Raw genomic sequence first — 23,753 nt, 5'->3', positions numbered from 1 at the left:
ACCTGTGTCTGTCTTCTTGCCTTCTCTTTACTGTTAGTTCATCTAAGATGCCCTCTTTGTGCATTAAACAGAGTAACTGAGGAATGAATGTTCCCTAGTGACGGTAATTAGAATGTCAACTACCTTAGCACACCACACCAAACACACACAACCTCATTTAAATGTCACGGAGTGGGGTGTTGTTTTCTCTAGAACCAAGCAGCTCCACCAGGAGGGACAAATGCCAGCTGTCATGTGCGACCCTCAGTAACAAAGCGACGCTTGGATCTTTTTCAGAGTTCCCTGAAGAGAAGAGGCAGCCGGGAAATGTACAAAGAGAAGAAAAGTCTTAGCCAGGTAAGCTGAGGTTTCCATCCCAGAACTCTGGTCCTAACAAGGACGCCACCCCATTCGGAATTTCCTCTTTGCCTCTAGGACACTCAAAGAAACATCACCCGCCGATACGTTGGAGGTCGCTCCAACCTTCTCAGGGTGAACATTTCCTCACCACATCCCCAGCTCCGTCCCTTTGTCTCTCTCTCACTCTGATAACCTGCAGGCTCTTTAGGAAAGAACAAATTGGCTATGTGTGAAGCTGTGTTAAGTGTCGTCCAGGAGTCTATGACAGCTCTCCTAACCTCCAGAAAGTGCTGTGGCCTTCACAGTCACTCACAGAGTGTGATGATGCAGCCGTTGGGTGGTTGGGTCATTTATATGCCATGGTTTTGTGAGTGTGTGTGTGTTTTAAATATGTAGCTGAACAATGCCTTACATTGGCTTGCTGGAAAGTAAAACATTCCGGCAGAAAAAACTTCCGGGCTCTCTAGCTTTTTTGAAGTTGCCTTGCTGGATTCCTTTCCTCTTTTTTAAAATTGCTTTTAGTATTAGGCGTTTGAAGGGAACAAAGATGCTATTGCTATCTAGTTTCAGCAGACTCTAAACAGCAAGTGGTCATTGGAGAGATGCAGTGAGTCAGGCTTACTAGGAGGGCATCAGGGGCCTGTATGCACAGTCCCTGGAAACCCCCTCTTTCTCAGTCCCTCATGTGTTAATTACTTTTCTGTTGTTGTAAGAACACCATGACCAAGGCCACTTCCGGAAGGAAGAGTTTGTTTGGGCTTACGATTCCAGAAGGATAAGAGTCCATCACCGTCAAGGTGGGGAAGCAGGGCTGCTAGAGCAGCCAGCTGAGACCTCACATCTTGAACCGCAGGCAGGAAGTAGAGAGAACAAACTTGGGTTGGCTGGAGGCCTTTCAATCTCAAAGAGTGACATATTTCCTCCCAAGCTTCACCAAGCAGTGTCTCCAATTAGGGGCCGAGTGTTCAAAATGCTGGAGTCTATGGGGAACATTCCAACTGCCACACCCTGGTTCCTGTGTCCTCCAGAAAAATCAGTATCCCTTGAGGACTCAGTATAAGACTGATTTCTCCGTCACCCCCTACTATCGAATTTCAGAATCCATTGATCACAGGAAAATCGAAGGCATCCCCCTGCTGGGTGTTTCTGCTATCCTGAGTTTAGAATATGTTTCTAGTTCCCTGTCTCTTGCCCAGCAAAAGGCTTTTTCCTCCAAGTGCAATCACTGACTGATGAAGAGGTTGGGTGTAACATGCCAGGCACAGGAGCTGTAGCTTCATGGGTCTGTGCCCAAGCAACCCGTACTGCGTGGAGATGCTCCACACGGTCTGCAGGGTGATTGAGAAAGGAGTTTCTATTCAGCAGAATGGTGGAATGGAACGCCCTGGGAACTGCAGGTTGGCCACCAAAACCCAAAGGAAGCTGGCACCAAGGCGCAAGGTAGGCACATGAGCAGTTGGCTGCTGGGGTGCTGGCGAGATGGCAGACTTGCAAGCCAAAGAATATATACCAGCAGTGATATATTTCTGTTGCTTGACAAGCCTTTCCGGCTGCCGGTGATGGTGCTGGTCCCCGTGTGTCTGAACCCACACCGCTGTGCTTGCCTTTTCTGCCCATGGTTGGAATAGTTTCCCTTGGAAAGATGGGTTTGATCTTGTGCTTTCCAACTATGTCTGGAGTTATCCATGGGCTCACGAAACTCAAGCTTGATACTCCCAGTTTAGGATTCAACCTAGATCCATCCCTCCCCTGAAGTCTTGGCAGAGTTTACGCGAAGTCTTTGGTGACAAGCTAATAACATACAGCTGCCAGCTGTTTGAGCCGACCTTGTCTCATTAGGAGTGGGCTCCTCCTCAGAACAAGCTGAGCTCAGCTTCCCTTGGGTAGAGGGACCCCTCCTTCTCTCTCGTGGACCCCACAGAGTAGTGTGGGTCCTGCTTCAGCTGCAGTGAAGGAGACCAACTCCTGCACTTATTTATCAGGTTTCAAGTCCCCCCCCCTCCCCTCTGCTTTAGTTCTGGTGGCAGGCCTTGTAGTGTGCATGGGTATTAGTAGAAATGACAGCATGCTTCATCATGTGTCAGAGCACCCGCTGTTTGTATAGTTTCTTTCTCCGAGGAAAAGAAGACCGGACAGTGATGAATGATCACTTCGGGTGATTGCAGACTGGACATCTTTCAGCCATTGTGGAATCGCAGCCATGACTATCCCTTGGTCTAGGTTTAAGGAGATCGGGACCGTGGTGCTGGGGATGATGTGGGAGTGGAGGATGGAGGAGATTAGTGTGAGGGCCAAGTTTTCTAGACATCAAGGTGACTGTAGGGCCCTGGGATACTCCGTTTGGATAAGCAGATGGTGGTAAACATTGGGAAGCTTCAGAGTCTCAGAACCTTCAGGGACTCCTCTTCCCCAGTCACTTAGTTAACCTTAGTCCCAGGAGAGATTACAGGGAGTCCCTGATCTAGGCTCCTGTTTCACAACAATTGCTTCCAGAGCCAGGCAGGATCTTCCCTGGCCCTCCGATGCCAAGGCCTCACATGGGCTACAACACATGGTCCTGCGCCTCTCTTGCTCTGGCCCGCTTGAGTCTCGGGCTGGAGGCAGGCAGGGGATGGGAGTCTGGTTGAAGGGCATTCTCATCAGTAGTCCCTGCTGAAGGACTTGTCTGCCGTGGAGGTAGTGATGAGATCATTTAGGCAGTTTTGGCCAATGGGCACACTCTGGTTCCCCAGTTAAAGATAGACTTAGTTCTAACAGTTCCTGCACTTAATTCCCAGAAAAATTGGGTTAGAAAGTACTTACAACTTGTCTCCATTGATAAGTATTATAGTTTTCTTCAAACTCCATTTCTTCATGTGAACAGCAGAGACCTGTCGGTGTGTGTGGATTCTGTGCACATCTTTGTCTAACAGGAAGCTGGGAAAGTGGTTTTCATTGTTCTATATGTTCTGAGGAATCAGGGCTGTTTAAAAATATATGCCAATTGTTGTTACTGAGTAAATAGACAGTGAAGGGATGGATGGATGGATGGATGGATGGATGGATGGATGGAAGGAAGGATGGATGGATGGATGGATGGATGGATGAGGGATGGAGCAGGTGTGCTTCGTTAGTGTCAGGATCAAGCACACTGTATGTCCTTACAAACACATGAAGTCCCGTCTCAGAAAGTCCTATCCAACCCCACAATCTATGAACTCATTTTTACCTAGTGGTTAAAAGAGTAGAGCAGCCGGGCGGTGGTGGCGCACGCCTTTAACTCCAGCACTCAAGAGGCAGAGGCAGGTGGATCTTTGTGAGTTCGAGGCCAGCCTGGTCTACATAGAGAGTTCTATCTAAGACAGCCAGGACTACATAGAGAGACCCTGTCTCAAAAAAACAAAACAAGAAAAGAAACAGGGCAGGTAGCCTTACTTCTAGTTAGTCAAAACTAAGTCCTTAGGGTAGAAGTCCTCAGAACTTGAAGACATGTATAGATCACTCTGCATAGTGCTCAGAGGGTGTGTGTTAGGTAAGAGGTCCCAGAGGATAGCAATGGGGGTGTATCACTCATAGGGTACCCAAAGGCTCCAAGGGATACCCATTACATCATGCTTTCTGCAGTTTGCTGGTAGATTTCTTCTGAGTCTTCCAGGTCATTCAGTTGTCTTTGCACTAGTTTGTAGTTAGGGAAAAGTGAGCCAGCAGCAAGCTGGAGTCCCCAAGGAAGCAGTTTCTACATCTCACTCCCAGGTGGCTTTCTGCTGCTAGGATGTGGCAGAGAGTAGCTGCTAGGTGTCTCTGAGCTCAAGGATGTTGTCGATCCTCCTGGATGGTAGGATCACAGCAGTAAGTCACACACGGAAGGCTGACTTGTTCCATCACGTGGTTGACAGCCCGGGCAGCAGCAAGTCTCCTAATTGGCGTCAGTACTTCCTCCGTGTGACGAGGGAGCCTTTGCAGACATCACCCTTGCCCCTGCCAAGCTTTTAAAATTTATGGGGCCAATCAAACAGGGCTGCTTTGTGTAATTAACGGTTTCTATTTATCGAACACAAAGAATAAACCAGTTTCATAAGACCAAGATAGTATGATTGCTTCAAGGCCTGGAGACCCAGGTTGAAAAGGCAGTTGACTTTCTTAACCTCCATCAGGCAAGGGCCTCGGGGGCCCTCTGAATTCTCTGGAATTCGGCTGAGAACCACTTCCCAGGTTTGCAAACACTTAGCTTCTTTTTTTGGTCTCTGTGTTTAATTTCCTGCTGTGCTACAGCAGCTAACACAGAGGCCCGGAACCAAAGGCTCTAAAGTGGTTCTTGCATGGCATGGAGCCCTGGTGTCTTCTCTTGTGGTAGCCAAAATCTCCTCGATGTCAGTGTGTGTTCTTATATAGTACCTCAGCTTTCAAAGCTCCTTGATGCCCGCTGCCGCTGCCATCTGTCTCCTTGTTCTGTTCTCATAGCATTCTGGGAGGCTTGAGGAAGGAGAGATACCAAGAGGGAGGATGAATTTCCCCAGCTCACGTACCTCAGCTAGTCAGTGGAAAAGCTAGCTCCAACTATACTCATTCAACCTCCCAGTCCTAGTGGAACCTTCCAGAACACCAGCACATGAGGCGTTTATAGTCACCTCAGGATCGATGTACTTGCCGAGTCTTGTTAGCTTTACCACCAGCTTTGATGAGGGATTGTGGTGTTTTGTTTTTTTTTCCCCCTGGGTGCCGGCGATGAACCATATTGGCTCCTCATGGTTACCAGGGGCCACCATGTTCCTGATGCATGTTGGACTTCATTTAACTTTTTCCTCCTTCGTATATAACTTGTGTGATGGTTTTTATGTGCATGGTTTTCCCCCAAGACTAACTGTTCATTTTCTTGACAAAGCAACAAGCTATGGGGTCTTCCCAGGGCCCCATCTGCAGAGGCTCTGGTTCCCACTGTGGCTTTGTCATGGTTCCTTTCCATCCAAAAGCCAATGGTACCAACAGGAAGAGTGGTGTGCGTGCGTGTGTGCGTGCGCGAGTGTGTGCGTGCATGCGTGCATGTCGGGGGTGGGGTGTGAGGGGATCATAAAAAACACACATTTGGTATTTTCAGATAACCCTCCCTGGGGCTATTCTTGCCTGGCAGGATGACAGCGCGGATCTGAAGTGCCAGCTTCAGTTTGCCAAAGAGGAAGCCTCCCTGATGCGCAAAAAGATGGCCAAGCTAGGTCGGGAGAAGGACGAGTTAGAGCAGGAGCTGCAGAAGTATAAGTCCCTCTATGGTGATGTGGACAGCCCGCTCCCAACAGGGGAGGCTGGTGGGCCCCCCAGCACCAGGGAGGCAGAGCTGAAGCTGCGGCTGAAGTTGGTGGAGGAGGAAGCCAACATCTTGGGCCGGAAGATCGTGGAACTAGAGGTGGAAAACCGCGGCCTCAAAGCCGAGATGGAGGACATGCGGGCTCAGCACGAGCGAGAGGGAACAGGCAGGGACCACGTGCCAAGCATTCCTACCTCACCCTTCGGGGACTCACTGGAGTCCTCCACGGAGCTCCGTCGGCACCTACAGTTTGTGGAGGAAGAAGCTGAGTTGCTGAGGAGGTCCATATCGGAGATCGAAGACCACAATCGGCAGCTGACCCACGAGCTGAGCAAGTTCAAGTTTGAGCCTCACCAGGAGTTGTCAGGGTGGCTTGGGGACAGTGTATCTAAGGGTCCCGGGGCCAGTGTTCCCCTGCAGGAGGAGCTGAAGTCGGCCAGGCTGCAGATCGATGAGCTGAATGGGAAGGTCCTGAAGCTGCAGTATGAGAACCGGCTGCTGCTGTCCCACGCCCAGCGGTGCGATCTTGCCGCGCACCTGGGGCTGCGCGCCCCGAGCCCCCGAGACAGTGACGCCGAGAGTGACGCCGGCAAGAAAGAAAGCGACGGGGAGGAGTGCCGCCTGCCCCAGCCGAAGCGAGAAGGCCCCGTTGGTGGGGAGAGCGACTCCGAGGACGTATGCGAGAAGACCTCGGGCTTTGGAAGTGGAAAGCCTTCAGAGGCGAGTGAGCCGTGCCCAGCAGAGCTCCTAAGAGCCCGGGAAGACACCGAGTGCCTGGTGACCATAAAGCAGGAGGCCCAGCGGCTGGAGCGGACCGTGGAGCGCCTCATCACTGACACAGACGGTTTCATCCACGATTCAGGCCTGCGGGGCAGTGGATCGGCCTCGCCTGGCGTCCAAGGCGAAGGCGAGGGTAGTAGCCAGAACGAGCCCCCCTACTTGTTGGAGACCATCCACGTGAAGATGAAGGCTTTCAGGAAGGAGCTGCAAGCCTTCCTGGAGCAGATGACCCGGATTGTGGACGGTCTGTCGCCCTTATCCCACCTCACAGAGTCATCCAGCTTCCTCTCCACCGTGACTTCGGTGTCCCGGGACTCCCCCATCGGGACCCTGGGGAAGGAGCTGGGCCCAGACCTGCAGGTAAGGGGTCTCCCGGCTTCGCCTCCCTGCTCCGTCTCGTTCTTCCTCCTTCTGGCTGGTTTTGCTGCTGTGGCGCTCGCGCTGCTCACCGCTGCTTGGTTTTAATTTCAGACCTGCACTGTACTAAAGCCTCGGCGTCAAACAAATCCTCTCTCTCGGTTGGTGTCATATTTTTTTTTTCCTTTCTTTTCATTTTGTTTTATAAGTTCCTTTTTATTTCCTCCTTCCTTCCCCCCCCCCCTTCTCCTCTTTGAATTGCACCACTTTTCCTGGTTTAGAGGGCCTTCCGTGACAAGGTTAAAGCCCAGCGGAGGCGCTAGGGACCGATGCAGCCTTCCACGGCTCCTTTCTTGGTGTCTCAACCAACCAGCCACCCTGACGAAGAAGCTGTGAGGAGGAGTTTAAGACAAAATACCAACTCCCGCCACAGTCAGGACACTTAGACTCAGAGTAACAAGCGCCCGGGCCCCACCCCTGGGTTTACCGCCAGAGGGACAAGTGCAGTTCTGAGAAGTCTCAGGCATCCCCCAGGCCCACCTACCCCCTCTGGATGGGGGAGAGGAGCCGGGCTCTGAGAAGGCTGGTGTTGATGGAAAATCCCTCCGCCACTCGCTCCTGCCGCCCTCCCTCGCTCGCTCGCTCGCCCAGGGTGTGAGGGCCAAGGGGAGCAGCCGTGCAAGGACCCGATTTCCCAGGCTTCGCGCCCCGCCCCGGGTGCATGGCCCAGCTGCCGCCCCGGACTGTGGCTTTGGCCGCTCAACAAGTAAGGAAGGCAGAGAGCCTCTCCCCTGTGTCCTTCATGGGTAGTGCGCCTGTGTCCCCATTGCATGTGTCTCATAGCCAGTGTTACGCATAGCCGCCGCCGCCGCCGCTGCGTTCACCCCGCTTTCCATGTTAGCGCATCTTCTTGCTCATGCTCCTTTTGGTTTCCTTCTCTTAAGTGTTTAAGCTGATTGTTTTCATTCATGCTTTTCCCTGTCTGGTAGTTTTTGTGTTTTTTTCCCCCCATTGTCTACCCACTTTTGTTTTTACCCACCCCTCCTTACCTACCTACCCCTTTGTCTTTTGTTTCTCGTTTAAAAATTCAAAACAAAATAAATCCCCTTCCTTCGTGCACTTAACAGTCCAAACTGAGAGACCAGCTGGAGTGGCAACTCAGTCAGGATAGAGGGGACGAGAGAGAGGGCCTGCGCCCCCGAACCACTCGGGAGCTGCACCGGCGTGCTGATGGGGATCCCGGGAGCCACGGGCTGGGAGGCCAGAGCTGTTTCAACCTAGAGGTAAGTGAGCTGCTGGGATCACTGCTAGTCTGCTTGCCTTCTATCTTCTTCCCCCTTCTCACTGTGTGGCTCATTGTGAAGTTTCCTACCTGTGGCAAGGCCCTGAGGGGATGTGACAGGAGGGATGTGGAATCCAGTAGAACCTTCCTGAATCAACATCTTTGCGTTGAATAACTAGGGATTGTATGTAGTTGCATGTGGGTGACTTGCAACTTTCCTGTCAGACAGAGTGAGGGCTAACTGCAGCCTGCCCTTCTTCCCCCCCCACACACACCAGTACACCTGTGGGTGCCTGGAGATGTAATAAGACATGCTACGCTGACAGTCGAACATTCGGTGCCTTCCTGTCCCACAGCAAAGAAAGCAGGCGTGGAAATCAGGCTGGGTCTTTCCTGATTTCCAAGAAAGCTCCTTAGGGTTTCCCTCCACAGTTCCTCATTGCTTGTGTTGTGCAGGCCGCCCTCACAGTGTCTAGAGACACTCTTCCAGCCTCTGGGCAAGATCAGGACTATCTCCTTTCCACCAGCGGCTTCCTCAGCCTTCTCCCTTGCCATGGTAACCTGGTATGCAGCGTTGAAGCTACCCACACAGTTCCTGTGTTGCTGAAGAGAGATCACACTTCCATACAGGAGGGGCTTCTGAGTCACCAGTAACTCCCAGTACAGAATGGGCTGGGGAGGGTGTTGGACGTCTAGAGCGACAGGTTCCCCACCAGAAAAAGGACCAGAACTTCTGAGGCATTGAAGATTCTGGATATCGTTATCTCTGTGAAGCCGCTACCTACCGCTCAGGTCTGAGGCCTGAGAGCAGCTCCCGCGTGGCAGGGCTGAAGGAGAGGTTCAGATGGTAATCGCTAATAGCAAGCAAATTCACTGGGTGGAAAAATCTGGCTGTGTAGGTTGGGAAAGGGGCCCCATAGCTGAGCTGAGTGGTACAGTGTCATGAAGTAGCTGCTGATGCCACCACCGGAGGTGGTCACAGCCAAAAGAGATCAAACATTTGCTACAACCCCCCCCCCCCACACACACACACATACCATGTGAGAGAATGCATCACATCTTTACCCTTGTGCTTGCATACGCACACACACGCACACGCACAGGCACACGCACGCACGCACTCACGCACGCATACATACACATCTTCACCCTATGGCTAGGCATATGTATATCACCTCCAAAGTGTAGAAATCAAAAAGTGTTAAAAACATCCTGTGCAGTACCATTGCCCCTTGTTAACCTCAGATGACAGGTCACCTGAGAAGGCGCTACCTAGGTATATTCCTTAAGGGAATTCAGTCTGGACTCAGGGTTGTGACAGGAAAAGCCCCTCCTATGAGAGAGCTGAGCGTATATTGGTATTAACCAGAAGCAAGCAGAATCACTATATCCCGTGGAGAAAGCCACTAGGTGCAGAGAGTGGCAGAGTTCCCGGCCCTCCAGGCAGAGCACCAAGCATGAGCATCTGGCACTTTAATGTTTCCCCAGGGCAGTTTTTAGACACAGTTTGGTGTATCCACTTTAAATTGCAAGTTAGACGTTCCCTCAGTTTTATAACTGAAGTCTAACAGAATGGCCACATACTGGAGGTACTTGTTTCCCCATGGATTTCATGAGTGTCTCAGGACTCCGAAACTTTCACAAGAAGCACTTTGGTAGCCCATACACCACACAGGGTCCTCATATGAGAAGGTTGGTAGTGCTTGGGTAGGTGGGGATGCACACAGGGTCCCCATCTGAGAAGGCTGGTACTTGCTTGGATAGACGCAAATGCACACTTTTCAAATGGTGCTCGGGTGACTCATCACCAGACAGCCCAGGAAGATACTTTCCCCAACCTTCAGTGGGTGCTGCACCACTCATATGTGCCTCGGAGATTTTGAGCCCCGGGGCTCTAGCCAAAGTGTCCATTGCAAGCTTGGTCTCCTGAGTAAGGCTTTGTTTTCTCATCTATGAAGTGGGTCGAAGTACTGCTCTGTTTTCCTCCTGTGGTTATATGCAGTGATTCTTTAAGCTGTGAGTAGGAACTGCTTCCCCCACGTACCACGTGCTAATGGACAGCATAAAGGAGGCATAAGAACAAGGGGGCAGGGTGATTGGGGATTTAGCTCAGTGGGTAGAGCGCTTGCCTAGCAAGCGCAAGGCCCTAGGTTTGGTCCTCAGCTCCGGAAAAAAAATAAATAAATAAAAAAAATAAAAGAACAAGGGGCAGAATGTTCTAACAGGTAGGTCACCTCCCAGTCCTTGGGTGAAAACCATAGTTTGTCAGCACGTGGTAGTCCTGGGATAGACTGTTTGAGAACTGTAGCCCCCACCTCAGGAGGCCGGCTCTTCTAGCATGTCCTGTCTAGGTCTGTAAGTGTAAGCCTCAGAGCTCTTCACCGGCTGAATTCCTCCTGGGTCCTGTTGGTGCTGGATGGCAAAGTACTGCCTGCACGCAGGCATCACAGCCTTCAGAAACCAGCCATGGGGTTTGCAGAGAGAAAACTGAGCGAAGTCAAATCCAGAGGGACAGCCAGTCTCCAGGAAAGGCGGACGGGTCAAGCTGGGAGGTAACGCCAGCCGTACAGCCCAGAGAGCCCGCGAGGAGAGATCTGCCTTCCAGACTTGACTCTTGCTCTGTGAATGGCAAAAATGAGGCCTTTGCAGAGAGCTGACCACCAGGCCCTCCTCCTCACTGTTTTTCTCAGCCTGCCCCAGGGTTCTGTGCCGGCGAAGACTGGCAGCCCGGGGTTACACTCTCCACGGCTGTATTTCTGGCCACTGTCATTTGATGACCTTACGATAATACCCACTATTCTTTTGAATATATATTCAGGTTTCTTTCTAGTGTACATATTTTAAAGGGGGAAATAAGTTTAGGAAACTGACAAAGGCCCAGTCAAGGGAGCTTGTTTCCCTAGAAGGGGTGAGAGAACCCACACATCCTTCATTCTAGTATTTTTATTCACAGAGGTATTTCCCATGGTATAGAAAAAAGAATCAAGTATGTAAACACATCTACTTTTTAAAATGTAGTTAACTGTTCAGTAGCCCCTTGATCCTGCTGTAGGTTTTCCTTTTGTCAGAAGGGTCCTCCCTTGTAGGGAGGCTACCTGTCCTGGCACAGTGTGCCACTCCCATAGCCTCGTTGGTTACAGTGTTACATTATGCTGAAGGACTGTGTTATGATGCATAAGAGCGGGACCCTGAGGGTATCCCGTGCATGCAGGGAAACATACTGGCATGCTGGGCAGATGCAGTGGCGGGCTTGTTGGGTAACCCACTCCATGCGGGCAGGGTGGCGGGTGGACTTAAACAACCCAGACGCTACATCCACAATGAAATGGTTTATTATAATAGAGAGAAGAAGAAGAGAAGATAAGAAAGAGGGAGAGAAGAGTGAGGGAGAGGGAGAGAGAAGGGTCGATGGGTGCACACCTTGTGGGAGTGGAGAGAGAGAGAAAGAAAGAAAAGAAGGAGTGGACTTTTTCCTTAAGAAGAGGCTTCTACGTCAGGATGCAGGGTAGCCCTAAGGGGCGGGTCAGAAAATTAGCAGACTGTACTATGGGCATTTCCAAGGAGCAAGCAAGAAAAGCCTCCCAGGGAAGATAGCTTTAAATTTGCTGCTGGTGAGGCCTGCCCCTGAGGCAGCATGGAGCTCCTGGGAGTTAGCAGGGCATCCTGACCACAGAAGTGCTCTGTGTTGAAGACTCACACAGACTTCAGAGTCATGGCAGGCGGGGGTGGGGGGTGAGGGTTGGGGACACAAACATGGACACTTCTGTTTTGTTATGCTGGGGTTGAACCCAGGGCATTGTGAATGCTAAGCAACTGCTCTACCATTGAGCCACACCCCCAGTCCCCAGTGTAGACGTTGATCCAGAGTGAGGCCTGGCATGCAGCTGGGGTGTACCCTGCTGGCAGTTGTCTCTGCCCCCTCTTGTAGTGCCCTTTAAATAACCAGGGGGTCTGTCCTTGAGCCAACTTGTCCCTGTGTGTTAAAACTCCTTTGGCATTCTATCCTTGGTTCTTGGAGGGAAGCGAGGAGGGAGAGTTGGGGGAGAGTGTCTGACAGGCAAGAACCCTGGCATTAAAAGAACATCTTTCAGAGTTTAAATGCAAGTGTTTTTTTAAAAAGGATAGACTTCTCCAGCCCCGTTTGTGAGATGCCTTCTGTAGTTTTGACCTTCAGAGTGCTGCTGTTGAGGCTGGAAGAAAGAGGGCAAGTTGCTACTTTGGAAGATCAATTTTTTTTTTTTTTTTTTGGTGGGGGGGTTGTTTTTGTTTTTGGCTAGGTTTAAGCTATGGACACTGCTAGTAACATTAGTATCAGCATTGCTAACAGCAAGGAAGAAAAGGAAAGTCCACTCTTAGCATATAGTAAACGGGTGTAATATCAATGGCCAGCTGTTCAGATGCCCCCCCTTTACCAAACCTAGGAAAGGAAAGGTGTGTCTGAGCCAGGGTTCTTTAAATAGAAGTCAGAACTCATTCACACCTGTTAGCTCACTAATGAAAATGCACAGAAATTAGCAGCCCCCAAAACTTATGAACAAGCAGACTTAGAAGGATCGACATTCCTGTTGCCTGTTCACCCCGGTATGTACTGGCAGTAGGCTCCCACTGTACTCTGGACTCTTCCCCGACCTTGCCCCATGTTTCCCAGTAAGTCTACCAAGAGATTCCCTTACTTTAAAAGCAAGCATTGTATAGGACATTTCCTATGGAATGTGCAAGGCACCTTAAAAATAGACCCGAGTGAGAAGTGGCCAAGCGTGGACCCTGGTCGGGTTTCATACATAAATGACCCCAAGCCTGTGCCAGCGGGTTGAGTGTCTGTGTCGGATCTCAAAGGGCTCTTCTTGCTCGGTCCTCCTCTTCATCCCTTAATCACGGAAGCACACAGCATCTGCGGTCCCTCATGTCTCAGCTGTGAAATACCAGTCCCAGGAAAACTACGTGGGGTCTGTGCCAAGTATTTGTACATGTGTGGACCTCATATACCAAGCTTGAAAGGAATGGTGGGAAAAAATGGCCAGGAAAAAATGGAATTCACCAGAAATGAAGTCATGATCCTAGAGTAGTTGTGGGGTTCTACTGTATAAGTGATTGCTGGGTGGTGGAGGGGGTCACAGTGAAAAAGCGTTCTCCTTTTGTTTATCGTGGTAGTGACATTAAGCCTGGGACTAATTTATAAGCTGCTTTATCTGGAGCTGGTCAAAAAGTCAGCCGTGTGTTGGGCTGGAGAGATGGCTCAGCTCTTCCAGAGGACCCGGGGTTCAATTCCCAGCACCCACATGGCAGCTCACAACTGTAATTCCAGTCCCAGAGGATCTGACGCCTTCACCACCAATGCACATAAAATAAAGTTAAATAAGTTATTTTTTAAAAAGTTAGCAATGTAGATGAGCGGGGAGGGGCACGGGTGAGGGCGGTCTGATGCCAAGGCTAGTGTCTCTGCAGTCTCAGGACAAGTATGTCTAGTGTTTAATAGAATAATCGGGGTGAGTTCATTTGTTGTTATGATCAAAATAGGTAAGTGAGCAAAGCATGGTTGTTAAATTCGAACCTTGGGGATTTGGTGATAAAGAAAAGTGTTTATTTTTCTACAGGAAATTTGTGTTGTGTGCAAATGTTCCCTAAATGTATGTGATTGTTTGCAGTTGTGTGGAAGTAGAATCATTCTAGAAGGAGTTTTTGACACAGTGTGTTTGTATTTTGTTCTTTGTGACATTGGAGTGACCACAAGTGTTCAGTATTTCACTAGCAAAAGGGACACCACTTGAAAATAAAACTTGAAAGGGCAGGAATCTTAAGTGCACATGGTCTACCTAGGCAGTACTGGCCCTCCGTAATAAATCTGTTGCCCCAGGTAAATCTCTCAGATGACCTCAAGGACTCTTTCTGTGACCCTGTACAAGTGTGGCTCAAATAGAAAGGCATGCTGTCAATCAGATGTTGCTGAAGAAGGAGGCTTATCTCTTTATAATATTTATTAAGATGAAAACTATTATAAAATTATAAAGTAGTATAAGATTGAGCATATCTAAACTGAAAACCCAAAATTCCCCAGTCTGATACTTTTGAATATCCACATAACTCCATAAATAGAAAATTCCATACCATGCCACACACAGAATTATTAAAAATACTGTATAAAATTACCTTCAGACTATGTGTATAAAGTACATATAAAACATAAATAAATTTTGTATTTTGTCTTGGGCGCCATTCCCAAGGTATCTTATTTTATATATATACTTTTCCTCATAATGAACTTGATTAGAATATCTGCTTTGTGTCTCAGTAACACAACACTTTGGCTAGCGTCTAATACACTGAGATCTAGAGAGTGTTCACAGTTCGAATCCATAATGTGTGAGTAGAATGAAAGCTGGCAGCCAGCATCCAGGCCCCCGAAACAGCCCTTTAGAAAACACCTGAGCTGCAGAACCTTCCTGCTGTGACCCCAGTGCTGTGGGTGGTACCCAGAATAGTAAGTTGCACTGTATAAAATGTAAAGCATACCAGGGCTGGAGAGATGCCTTAGCAATTAAGAACACTTGTTGCTCTTCCAGAGGGCCTGGGTTTGGTTCCCAGCACCCACATTGGGCAGCTTTCAATCAAGTATAATGCCACTTCCAGAGGATCTGACACCCTCTTCTGGCCTCTACAGGCACCTTCATATACAGGTGCACATAAATTCACACAGGCACACATATATAAATAAACATAAATTAAATATATATATATATATAATATATATTATATATATCCATTTGAATAGTGAATTCTCAGGCATCTTCTAGAGTTAGAACTCACTCCAAAGTGGGCAGGCAGCAGTATTCGGCCTTTAGACATGTGGCTTTGGATGGTAGTTGCCAGCAGTGGTGATCAATGGCTTCAGTAGTTCCAAGGGAACAGAAGACAGGGCATTGGGCCAACCACAGGGCATCGATGAGCAGGAAAAACATTTGCCTACGGGTTGATAGGCAGAAGTGAGGCACCAGGAACCTGTCCACCAGCACAGGCTGTGGGGTTGAGAGGAAAAGGAACTGTAGCTGACCTTTCTCGGGACCAAACGTTACCAGTTTGTTCTAAGAATCCCCAAGGATTATGTCTAAAATGATGCCTTTGGCAAGCACAAAGTCAGCTTTATAATCACACCCACGCTGTCAACCAAGTCATGTGCGAGACCACTAAATAAATGCCCCTTGAAGATGAACTCACAGTGCAGAACTTCAAACACACAGTTAAAAAATGTCCACCAAGCTAGAGCAGGCAAATCATCCTGTAGCCACGCACGTGCAAACAATCCTAATTAAACAGAGGGATTATAGGAAAAGAAAAAGGACGTGAAAGTGGGGAATGTTGAGAAGGAGAGCGAGTGGGAGGGAATAAAAAAGAGGACTTTATAATAAATAATAAACAGGACTGCAGGTGGCAGAGATGAGCAGAATACATTATATACATGTATGAAACGGGCAGAGAGTTTTTATTTATAAAAATACCAAACTTCAAAATAAATGAATAAAATAAAAATGAAAAAGTACGAGTCAGCGAACAACTGGGTCGAGTCAGGATTCAACTGAGATCTTCAGATAATAAATGGGATTATCAAATGGACAGTAAACAGTAAGTGTGTGGAGCAGTGCTCCACACAGGCATAAGGGAAGAGTAAGTTGTTGTGACCCAAGTCGCCACATATTTTAGAAGAAATTAAGCCATTGGAATCGAAGTTAGTCATCAGGATAAATTCAAAGAGAATCCGCAGCAATGTCCAACAACTCACAGACCAGAGTGAGTTAGCGGTTCATGATCCCCATTCTTGAGTTTCTTAAAGTTGGACGAGTTTAAGTCTTTAATGCTAGGGAGAACCCAGGGGCCTCACACATGCTGGGCAAGTTGCTCTGCCACTGAGGACACCCCCAGCTTTTGTTTTTGGAGACAGGGTTTCAGTGCGGAACCCTGGCTGTGCAGGAACTCATTATGTAAGCCAGAAAGAATGGCTTCCAACTGCCTCTGCCTCCCAAGTGTTGGGACTAAAGGCATGCACTCCCGGCCCCGTGAGCTTAACTCTTTTGGAGCTCTAAAGCTTACTACAAAGTTGTCAAACCCCCAGTGTGCAGCTTTCTCTGCCTGGGCTCTGCCTTTTTGAGTTCTGTGTTTTCTGTCCCGGGAGTGTGGTCTTTGCCTGACGACAAGCCCAGTAACACCAGCATCTAGAACGGCTTTCCCAGTGAGAAGTAGAACTTAGTTAAAGGCAGGCACAAGGAGCCAGTGAGATAATACGTCTTTATTACAATGGTCCACTCTAGGTCCTAGTGTTTAAAACGACCTACCCAGTTAGTTGGAGTGGCACAGTCCTTTGAGAGGCAGAGGCAGGAAGATCTCTGTGAGTTCAAGGACAGCCTGGGCTGTGTAGAGACCTGTCCTGTTTTGTTTTATTTCATTTTTTTTAATCACCTACTTTTAATTAGTACAAACTTAGTGGGTAAATATTTTGCTTAAATTTCAATGGTGCCTTAGATTTTAATAAAATGTTCCTTTAAGAATCATGACTAGCCAGGCGGTGATGGCACACGCCTTTAATCCTAGCACTCGGGAGGCAGAGCCAGGTGGATCTCTGTGAGTTCGAGGCCAGCCTGGTCTACAGAGCAAGATCCAGGACAGGCACCAAAACCAACACAGGAAAACTCTGTCTCGAAAAGCTTTAAAAAAAAAAAAAAAAGAATCATGATTAATCTCCCTTTCATGGCCATTTGGTCATAAAGTGTAAGCTTTATCAATAAGAATAATAGTACAGATCCCTTGGCCTATCCCTAGGTTGGAGTGTAGTAAGTATTAATAGATCTGTGCAGTTCCTGGACATGGTGTGACACAGAGAGGCTTAAAAACAGGTGTCTGTCCTGGAAGGAGCCACAGCCACTCTGAGTGACCAGACCAGGGCCTTGCTGTAAGATAAAGGCACCCTTAATAGGGCAGAAAAATCCCCAATTTTCTGCAATCATATAAGCAGATTGGTTGGACCCCCTAGCAAGACCCCTGATGGCTCAGGGAAGTGCATGTAGGAGGCTGACTGTGATGGTGGCCATGTTGGACGAAGGTGTTTTCACCAATCCTTCTACTTACACGTTGTAACCCACCTAGAAGCCGCTGTGGTATCAGAGAGCCTTCTGGTACACCCTGTTCTTTTTTTTCCCCAGCTGGTATATGGTTGTGGTTCAAGGTTCCCACTTAGTTGCCTCGTCTCCTACGTCAAAAAGTTGCAGGGCCGTTCAAATAGCCGTGGAGCCCCGAGCAGCAGGGTTCCCCTCATAAGAAGCCCCGGGGAGAGGTGGCATGGTCACTCCACTGCTGCAGCCTCTGTGCTGTGTCCCCCCGTGTCTGTCAGCGTGTACAGATGTGTGTCCTGCGTCGTCACCGGAGGCAGAGGTCTCACTTCCACTAAACCCTTCCTTTATCCTGCCGATCAGCTCAGGGGCTCCCCTGTTTTACCTGAGCAGAGTGTGTCCGTAGAAGAGCTACAGGGTCAGCTCGTGCAGGCGGCCAGACTGCATCAAGAGGAGACAGAGACATACACAAACAAGATCCGGAAGGTAACTATTTTTCATGAGGATCCCGGCACGCCTGCTCCGGGGACTGCAGAGCCCCTCAGGAGCAGTGCCGTGGTGCATTTTACGGGGATGCTGTCCATTGCATGCAGGTGCCGAGGCCTGTCGGCATTTAGACAGGTCACTCGCTTGAGAGGTTCCCTCTTAGATGCACCAGAGAAAGCTGTCCACCTTTCTTTCCACTCTGCCGCACGCTTTTCAGTAATGTTGTCCCTCCTAATCCAAAGAGGGGGACATTCTAGAACATTCCAGAGATGCCTGAAACCACAGAGAGTACCAAGCCTCTCCTATGCTGTTTATTCTGGTAATTGTTTAACTTGAAAATCATGCGCAGTAGAGATGAAGAGCAGTAACTAAACCCTTATGACAAGGCCCTGCAGTACACGCTTAAGATGGATGAAGTAGTTATTTGGGGGGATTTCCTAGTCAACATTTGTGGACTGTGATTGGCCCGCGGATTACAAACCACAGTAAGCAAGACCTTGGATAGGGAGAAATGTAGTTTCAGGAAAATCTTCAGGTCTGGCTGGACTTTCCTGCAATGATGCCCACCGGGAACCTAGCATGAAACAAGGTCTTCAGATGTCGTCAGGAAGGAAGCGTGTCTGTCACCGTGAGGGGAGTGAGTGGTCCGAGAGAAACATCAACTCACCCAAAAGCGTTGTCTTCAAAAAAGCAGCCACTAATTGAGCTATGGCCTGATTAACTTGTAGTTATTTTTAAAATTATGTGTTACAGGCTAATTATCCTTTATCCACTAAGGGATTCCCAGATCCTGGTGCTCCTGCCCTGGGCCTCCAGGGACACTGCCCTGCCGCTTGCATCTAATTAAGTTGTGAGCAGGTATCTAGACGCAGAGTGCCACTTCTCCCCTGTGCTCGTTCTTAGAAGAGAGCTGTAGCTTCAAAAGGAAGCAGAGCAGAGCAGTTGGCACCGAATAATGTACCTTGATCCTCCAAAACACATATACTATGCAAAATGAGTCATTCGGTATATCCAAGAATTTGTTTTGGCCAGGACTATGTGCTCTAGGCACATACCTCCATGGTGGCTGGAGCCAAGAGGCTCTAAATGGGTCATGGGCTGAGTAAGGGAGTGTCTGCTATACCTTGCAGCTTAGAAAGTGCAGAGCTGGATGCCAGACTTGTGTCTCCTGTTGTGTCTTTCCAGCTGCACACTCCTTTCCAAAACGTATCCTGTAGAGGTAAAGTTTCACATATTATTACCGAAGAGAAAGAATTACGTAAGAGGGAAATCTGCCCCCCCCCCCATACACACATATGCACACACGTAGGCATTTTCATTGCTCCAAAAAATGCTTCGAAAGGTGAAGCTGTCACTGGAGATGCTGGCGACCCGGTAGCAGAGTCCCAGGTGTGTGCAGCATTTGGGTTTATGGTAAAGGAGTGTGTTGAAAAGGTCTTCAAAAGAGAAGGTGTTATCTTTCAGCTTCTTGAGAAGGAAGGGGACAGAGAGCAAGAGGCCAAGCTCTGGGCTCTAGAGGTACCTAATGGACCAACAGAAGGAAGCAGACAGAGAAGTGTAAGGGAGGTCCACGGGTCCCCTAGGGTCTGGACAGGGTGCTGCCAGGGAACAGTAGAGCATGATGGAAGTCGTTACTGTTGCCTTTGCTTCCCACTGAGGTACTTGGCATGTCCCCAGTTGGGGACAGTGCAGTAAGGAGCTGCAGAGCTGGGTTTCCAGGGCACCAGGCTCTTCCCTGCTCCATGCCATCACGTCCTTCTGGGGACAACCAGCATTGGGACTCTGAGGACTGTGGAGGTGGAGAATAAATCAGTCGTGTTTCCTCTTCCAGCTTGAAATCCAATGTAGAGCCGTTGTTAGGACAGTAGCCAGAGCGGTCCCTGCACAGCCATGCAGACCTTCTCAGAAGGTATCAGCCTCCATTGATCACATCGGGCCATATTGCTATCTCCACCAGGCAGCCCTAATTGTAATCTTATGTATGGTTCTTGAGGATTAATCTAACGCTTTATGAGGAAAACCACTTCCTTGGCCTTTTGGTTTAAGTGTTAAGTCAGAAGGTGGTGGTAGGGCTGCCATTCCAACCCTCATTTTGGTCTGATTCAGAAGCCCTTCTACTACAACAAAGGCTATCCTTGAGTCCTTATCTGCAAAATAAGATTTTATCTCTACCCTTTTGCTTAGTACTGACACACTAATTGCTTCCTGCTTAGAAGAGCTCCATATAGATATTAAACAAAAATAATTTAGCAGCTGGGCAGTGGTGGCGCATACCTTTACTCCCAGCACTTAGGAGGCAGAGTCAGGCGTATCTCTGTGAGTTCGAGGCCAGCCTGGTCTACAGAGTGAGTTCCAGGACAGGCACCAAAACTACATAGAGAAACCCTGTCTTGAAAAAACCACACACACACACACACACACACACACACACACACACACACACAATGATTTAGCCAGGTGTGGTGGCATATGTCTGTGGTTTCCAGCTACTTTGAAAGGTGAGGCAAGAGATTTGCTTTTAACCCAGGAATAGGAGGGCAGTCTGAGGGATATAGTGAGACCCTGTCTTAAAAAAGAAAAAGCGCAGGAACTTAATGCAGAGATGGAGATGGGTAAGTCTTCAGTGGTGCTTTCATTTCCCTAAGCGGTGAACACATTTAATGGGCACACTAAGTCTGAAGTATGGAAACAGGTCGTCACATTTGCTTACTGGTATACACAGTTGAGTCCTGCATGCTCAGGAAGAGTTCTTTTGGCCCACCTGCTCTAAATTTTCAGTGCATAGTAGGTCTTCTGTTGTCTCAGTATTCTCTACCGGGGCTTGAGAGAAGCCAGAAGCCTCAGGAAGAGGTGTATTTCTAATTCTTTTCTTCTCTGCCATAGTAATTGAGCTCTTGTGTGCCAAGCACAGGCACACGGGAAATGGAGTCTCCTTAAATGGCATCTGAGTCAATTGCAAGCCGTGCGTCCAAGTAACATTTTCCTCATGGCAGTTGGAGCTATCTAAAAAGCATGGAGGAAGGTTGACAGGGAAGACCGGTTTCAGTGCCTTTCTTTGAAATATCACTTGCTTCTAAATTCCAAAATTCATGAGGTTTTGCACATCAGGTCGTTAATCACCCTGAACGTATGACTCCCATGTTTCACATCCCCTGTGCACCATCCAGGTTGGACAGACAGTAGGGCTGCTCTCGAGAACCTTGGTTGGGTTTGGCTGGCCCATCGGATCCATCAGCTGCTTTTTCACAGCTTCTTCTCGGTTCTGTTCAAGATGGAAGAGGACCACCTCTACGCTCTGCGGTGGAAAGAGCTGGAGATGCACAGCCTGGCCTTGCAGAACACCCTCCACAAGCGAACCTGGAGCGACGAGAAGAACTTGCTGCAGCAGGAGCTGAGGTCCCTGAGGCAGAACATCTTCCTTTTCTACGTCAAGCTCAGGTGGCTGCTGAAACACTGGCGGCAGGGCAAGCAGATGGAGGACGGAGGAGAGGACCTCAGGGAGGTAATGCCTCCCACCCATGCAGCCCATTGAATTTGCATCTGCTGTATTCCTGACACCCCCACACCACTGTCCCACCCACCCAGTGTGACCTCTTGTTTTCATTTATCCTTCGGGGTCGATCCAAGCCATGGAAACAGAGTTGGCCTATCCCAGCATGCACGAGTGCCACACTTGGACTCAAGTCTAAGCACTTTAAGGTTTTCTTTAATTGCACCCTGGAGTGGTTTTGCTCACTCCTCCTTTGTTGTGGATGGATAGAAATCCTTCAAGTCATCATCACCCCTTGTTCATTACTGTCGCATTTAAACTCACTGGTTTATACAAGCTGGTGCACAAATGTTTCCTGTCCTTGCACGTCCCTACATGCTGGAGCCCATCCCTCCAGCTCTGTAAGAATCTCTTCTGAGCCTCGCGTGGGTCACTTTGTATATGTTTACACATGTCATAGCATGTGTATGGAGGTGAGAAGACAACTTGGAGAAGTTGGTTCTCTCTTTCCATCACGTGGGTCTCAGTGAGTTCATGTCTTTGGCCTGGGCTCCTGCATGTGTCCATGTTTACCCATGTGTCTCAGTTCCTAGATTTAGAGAGCGGGGTTTGTTGCTTTCTATTTAGTTTTGTTTGTTTGGTGTTCAAGAGTCTTACCTGCTTGTAGATCTTGTGCACCATGTGTGTGCCTGGGGCCTGCAGAACCCAGAAGGGAGTGTCAGATCCCCTGGAACTGGAGTTAATAGATGATTGTGAGGGGCTGTGTGGGTGCTGGGAACTAAACCCAAGTCCCGCTCTGTGCAAGAGCAGCCAGGGTCCTTAGTTCCTGAGCCATCCCTCCTGCCCCTTAGGTTTTTTGTTTTGTTTTGTTTTTTGAAACCGCATCTTTGTATGTAGCCTAGGCTGGCTTTGAACACAGAAGTTCTTGTGCCTCAGCCTCCTGACTGCTGAGGTTGCAGGTGTGGGCCGCCGTGCTTAGCACTGACCAGTTCTTGACTGCACAAGTCCGAGTGCCCCATGGCTTTGCATGTCCTGTTCCTCAGTCTCGCTTGCTGTCACAGTACGGTTACACACACAGCGTGGGCAGCCGGTGCAGCCACACAAGCTACTAACTCCGCTGCTCCTGCACTGGGAGTACTCGGAGCCCTTTAAGTGACCCTGTGAGTGGTAATTCTCTTTCCTCAGACTAAAGAACATCTTTAAAAATTAATTCAACCAGGTTCCCAGTGTCCATGACAGGGAAACACATTGTTCAGCCAGGCCTAGATACGGTTGTGAGGTTTCTTGTTGATCAATACCCTGGAATTCCTCCTCCTGTTGTTTATAAAACTGCCACTGTGAGCAAACGTAATCTACAAAGCATAAGGTGTGTCATTAATCGTTTTTTACATGTCAAGCACCTTTGCTGCCTAAGCGAAAGAAGTGTGGTAAGTAAAAACTAGCATCTGAGGGAAACGACCGAGGACCAGATCACCTGCAAGGTGAGCGGTTACCCGACAGGCCACACATACAGTGCCAGTGTGAGGAGGAGGCTTGTGTGAGACAAGGAGTTTGGTCTCACACAAAGGCTCGTCTTGGCTGCTCTCATAATGAGACTCGATCGCAGGGGAAAAGTCGGTCTATAGAACAAAAGAATATAAGCAAAGTTATGATCTTGTGTGCTGCTTTCAGAGTGAACAGCCAGACAATGTGCCTGGGTTTGTGGAGCTCGGCATCCAGGGGGGCCACCAGACAGATGGAACAGACCAAGAAGATGCTGACCAAGGCTGCGGCCTTCCCATGGGAGAGCTTGCCCCACACTCCCCAGTACACATCGGTGAACATGGATCACGGCTGCAGACTACAGAAGGGGGACCACTCAACAGGCAGGTGGGTGCCTAGCTCTAAGCCTAGCATTCTATACAGCTGGAAGAGACTACTAGGCCATGTATCTATAAGGAGAAATCCACGGAGTCTGTTTAAAGGACAAAGAAGTTATTAAGGTTCTGGAACGCTGTTCCAGCCGACCTGGATCTGTCTCACATCCAAGTCTCACGAGGGATCGAAGAGGGCGCTGCCTGCATGCATCTCAGGTCTTAAGGGTCTCAGAGAGGCCACGCCCCAGGGGCTTGTACCTCAAGGTCATAGGTAGATAGGACAGTTACCTGCTACGTCTCTGGGGGTGGTGCTTCAAGGTCATAGACAGAACAGCTACCCACTACATGTATCTGTCATCTTATTCCAAATGGGTGATGTTCCCGGCAAAGTCCTCCACTGACTTGACCACCTGTTGGTATTGGGGGATAGAGTTGGGGTGGCTGGAATGTTATCAGCCGTCAGGCTGCTCATCCATTCACTCCAGTGTCAGCTCATCTATTCATTTGATTAACCCATAACTTAGGACCACTGTAAGATCAAATCTATTGAGTATGTGTGTCCTTGGATCTGGAAAATTGGTCTCAGAAGGAAGATATTCATTAGACAGACTTCTAAGAAGAGGGAATACTCATTTTTGTCATAGCCAGGGAGCAACGTTACAGGACTTCTTGGTTAGTGTTTAACTGAATAGTCATTGCCAACAGCACTGAGGTGGTAACCTAGTTGATAGGGAAGAATAAAGAAGTATTTGTTTAAATTCCCATCATGCACGAAGTATTTCACGTTTCT

At 48.9% G+C, this 23,753-nt stretch overlaps 1 protein-coding gene across 1 annotated transcript in view; it reads left to right on the top strand.

Annotated features, from left to right (window-relative positions):
• The window catches only part of Mtcl1 (microtubule crosslinking factor 1), a 117,786-nt gene that overhangs the window by 64,680 nt on the left and 29,353 nt on the right, over positions 1–23,753 (top strand). The window contains 6 exon segments of the mRNA XM_059278759.1: positions 277–336; positions 5,447–6,757; positions 7,882–8,037; positions 17,495–17,617; positions 20,889–21,119; positions 22,779–22,976. Of these exon segments, the coding sequence (XP_059134742.1) occupies positions 277–336; positions 5,447–6,757; positions 7,882–8,037; positions 17,495–17,617; positions 20,889–21,119; positions 22,779–22,976 (2,079 nt within the window).

The sequence above is a fragment of the Peromyscus eremicus genome, chromosome 13, assembly GCF_949786415.1.
Source record: "Peromyscus eremicus chromosome 13, PerEre_H2_v1, whole genome shotgun sequence".
In the NCBI taxonomy this organism is placed as follows: domain Eukaryota; kingdom Metazoa; phylum Chordata; class Mammalia; order Rodentia; family Cricetidae; genus Peromyscus; species Peromyscus eremicus.
This window is presented reverse-complemented; position numbering and strand designations above follow the sequence as displayed.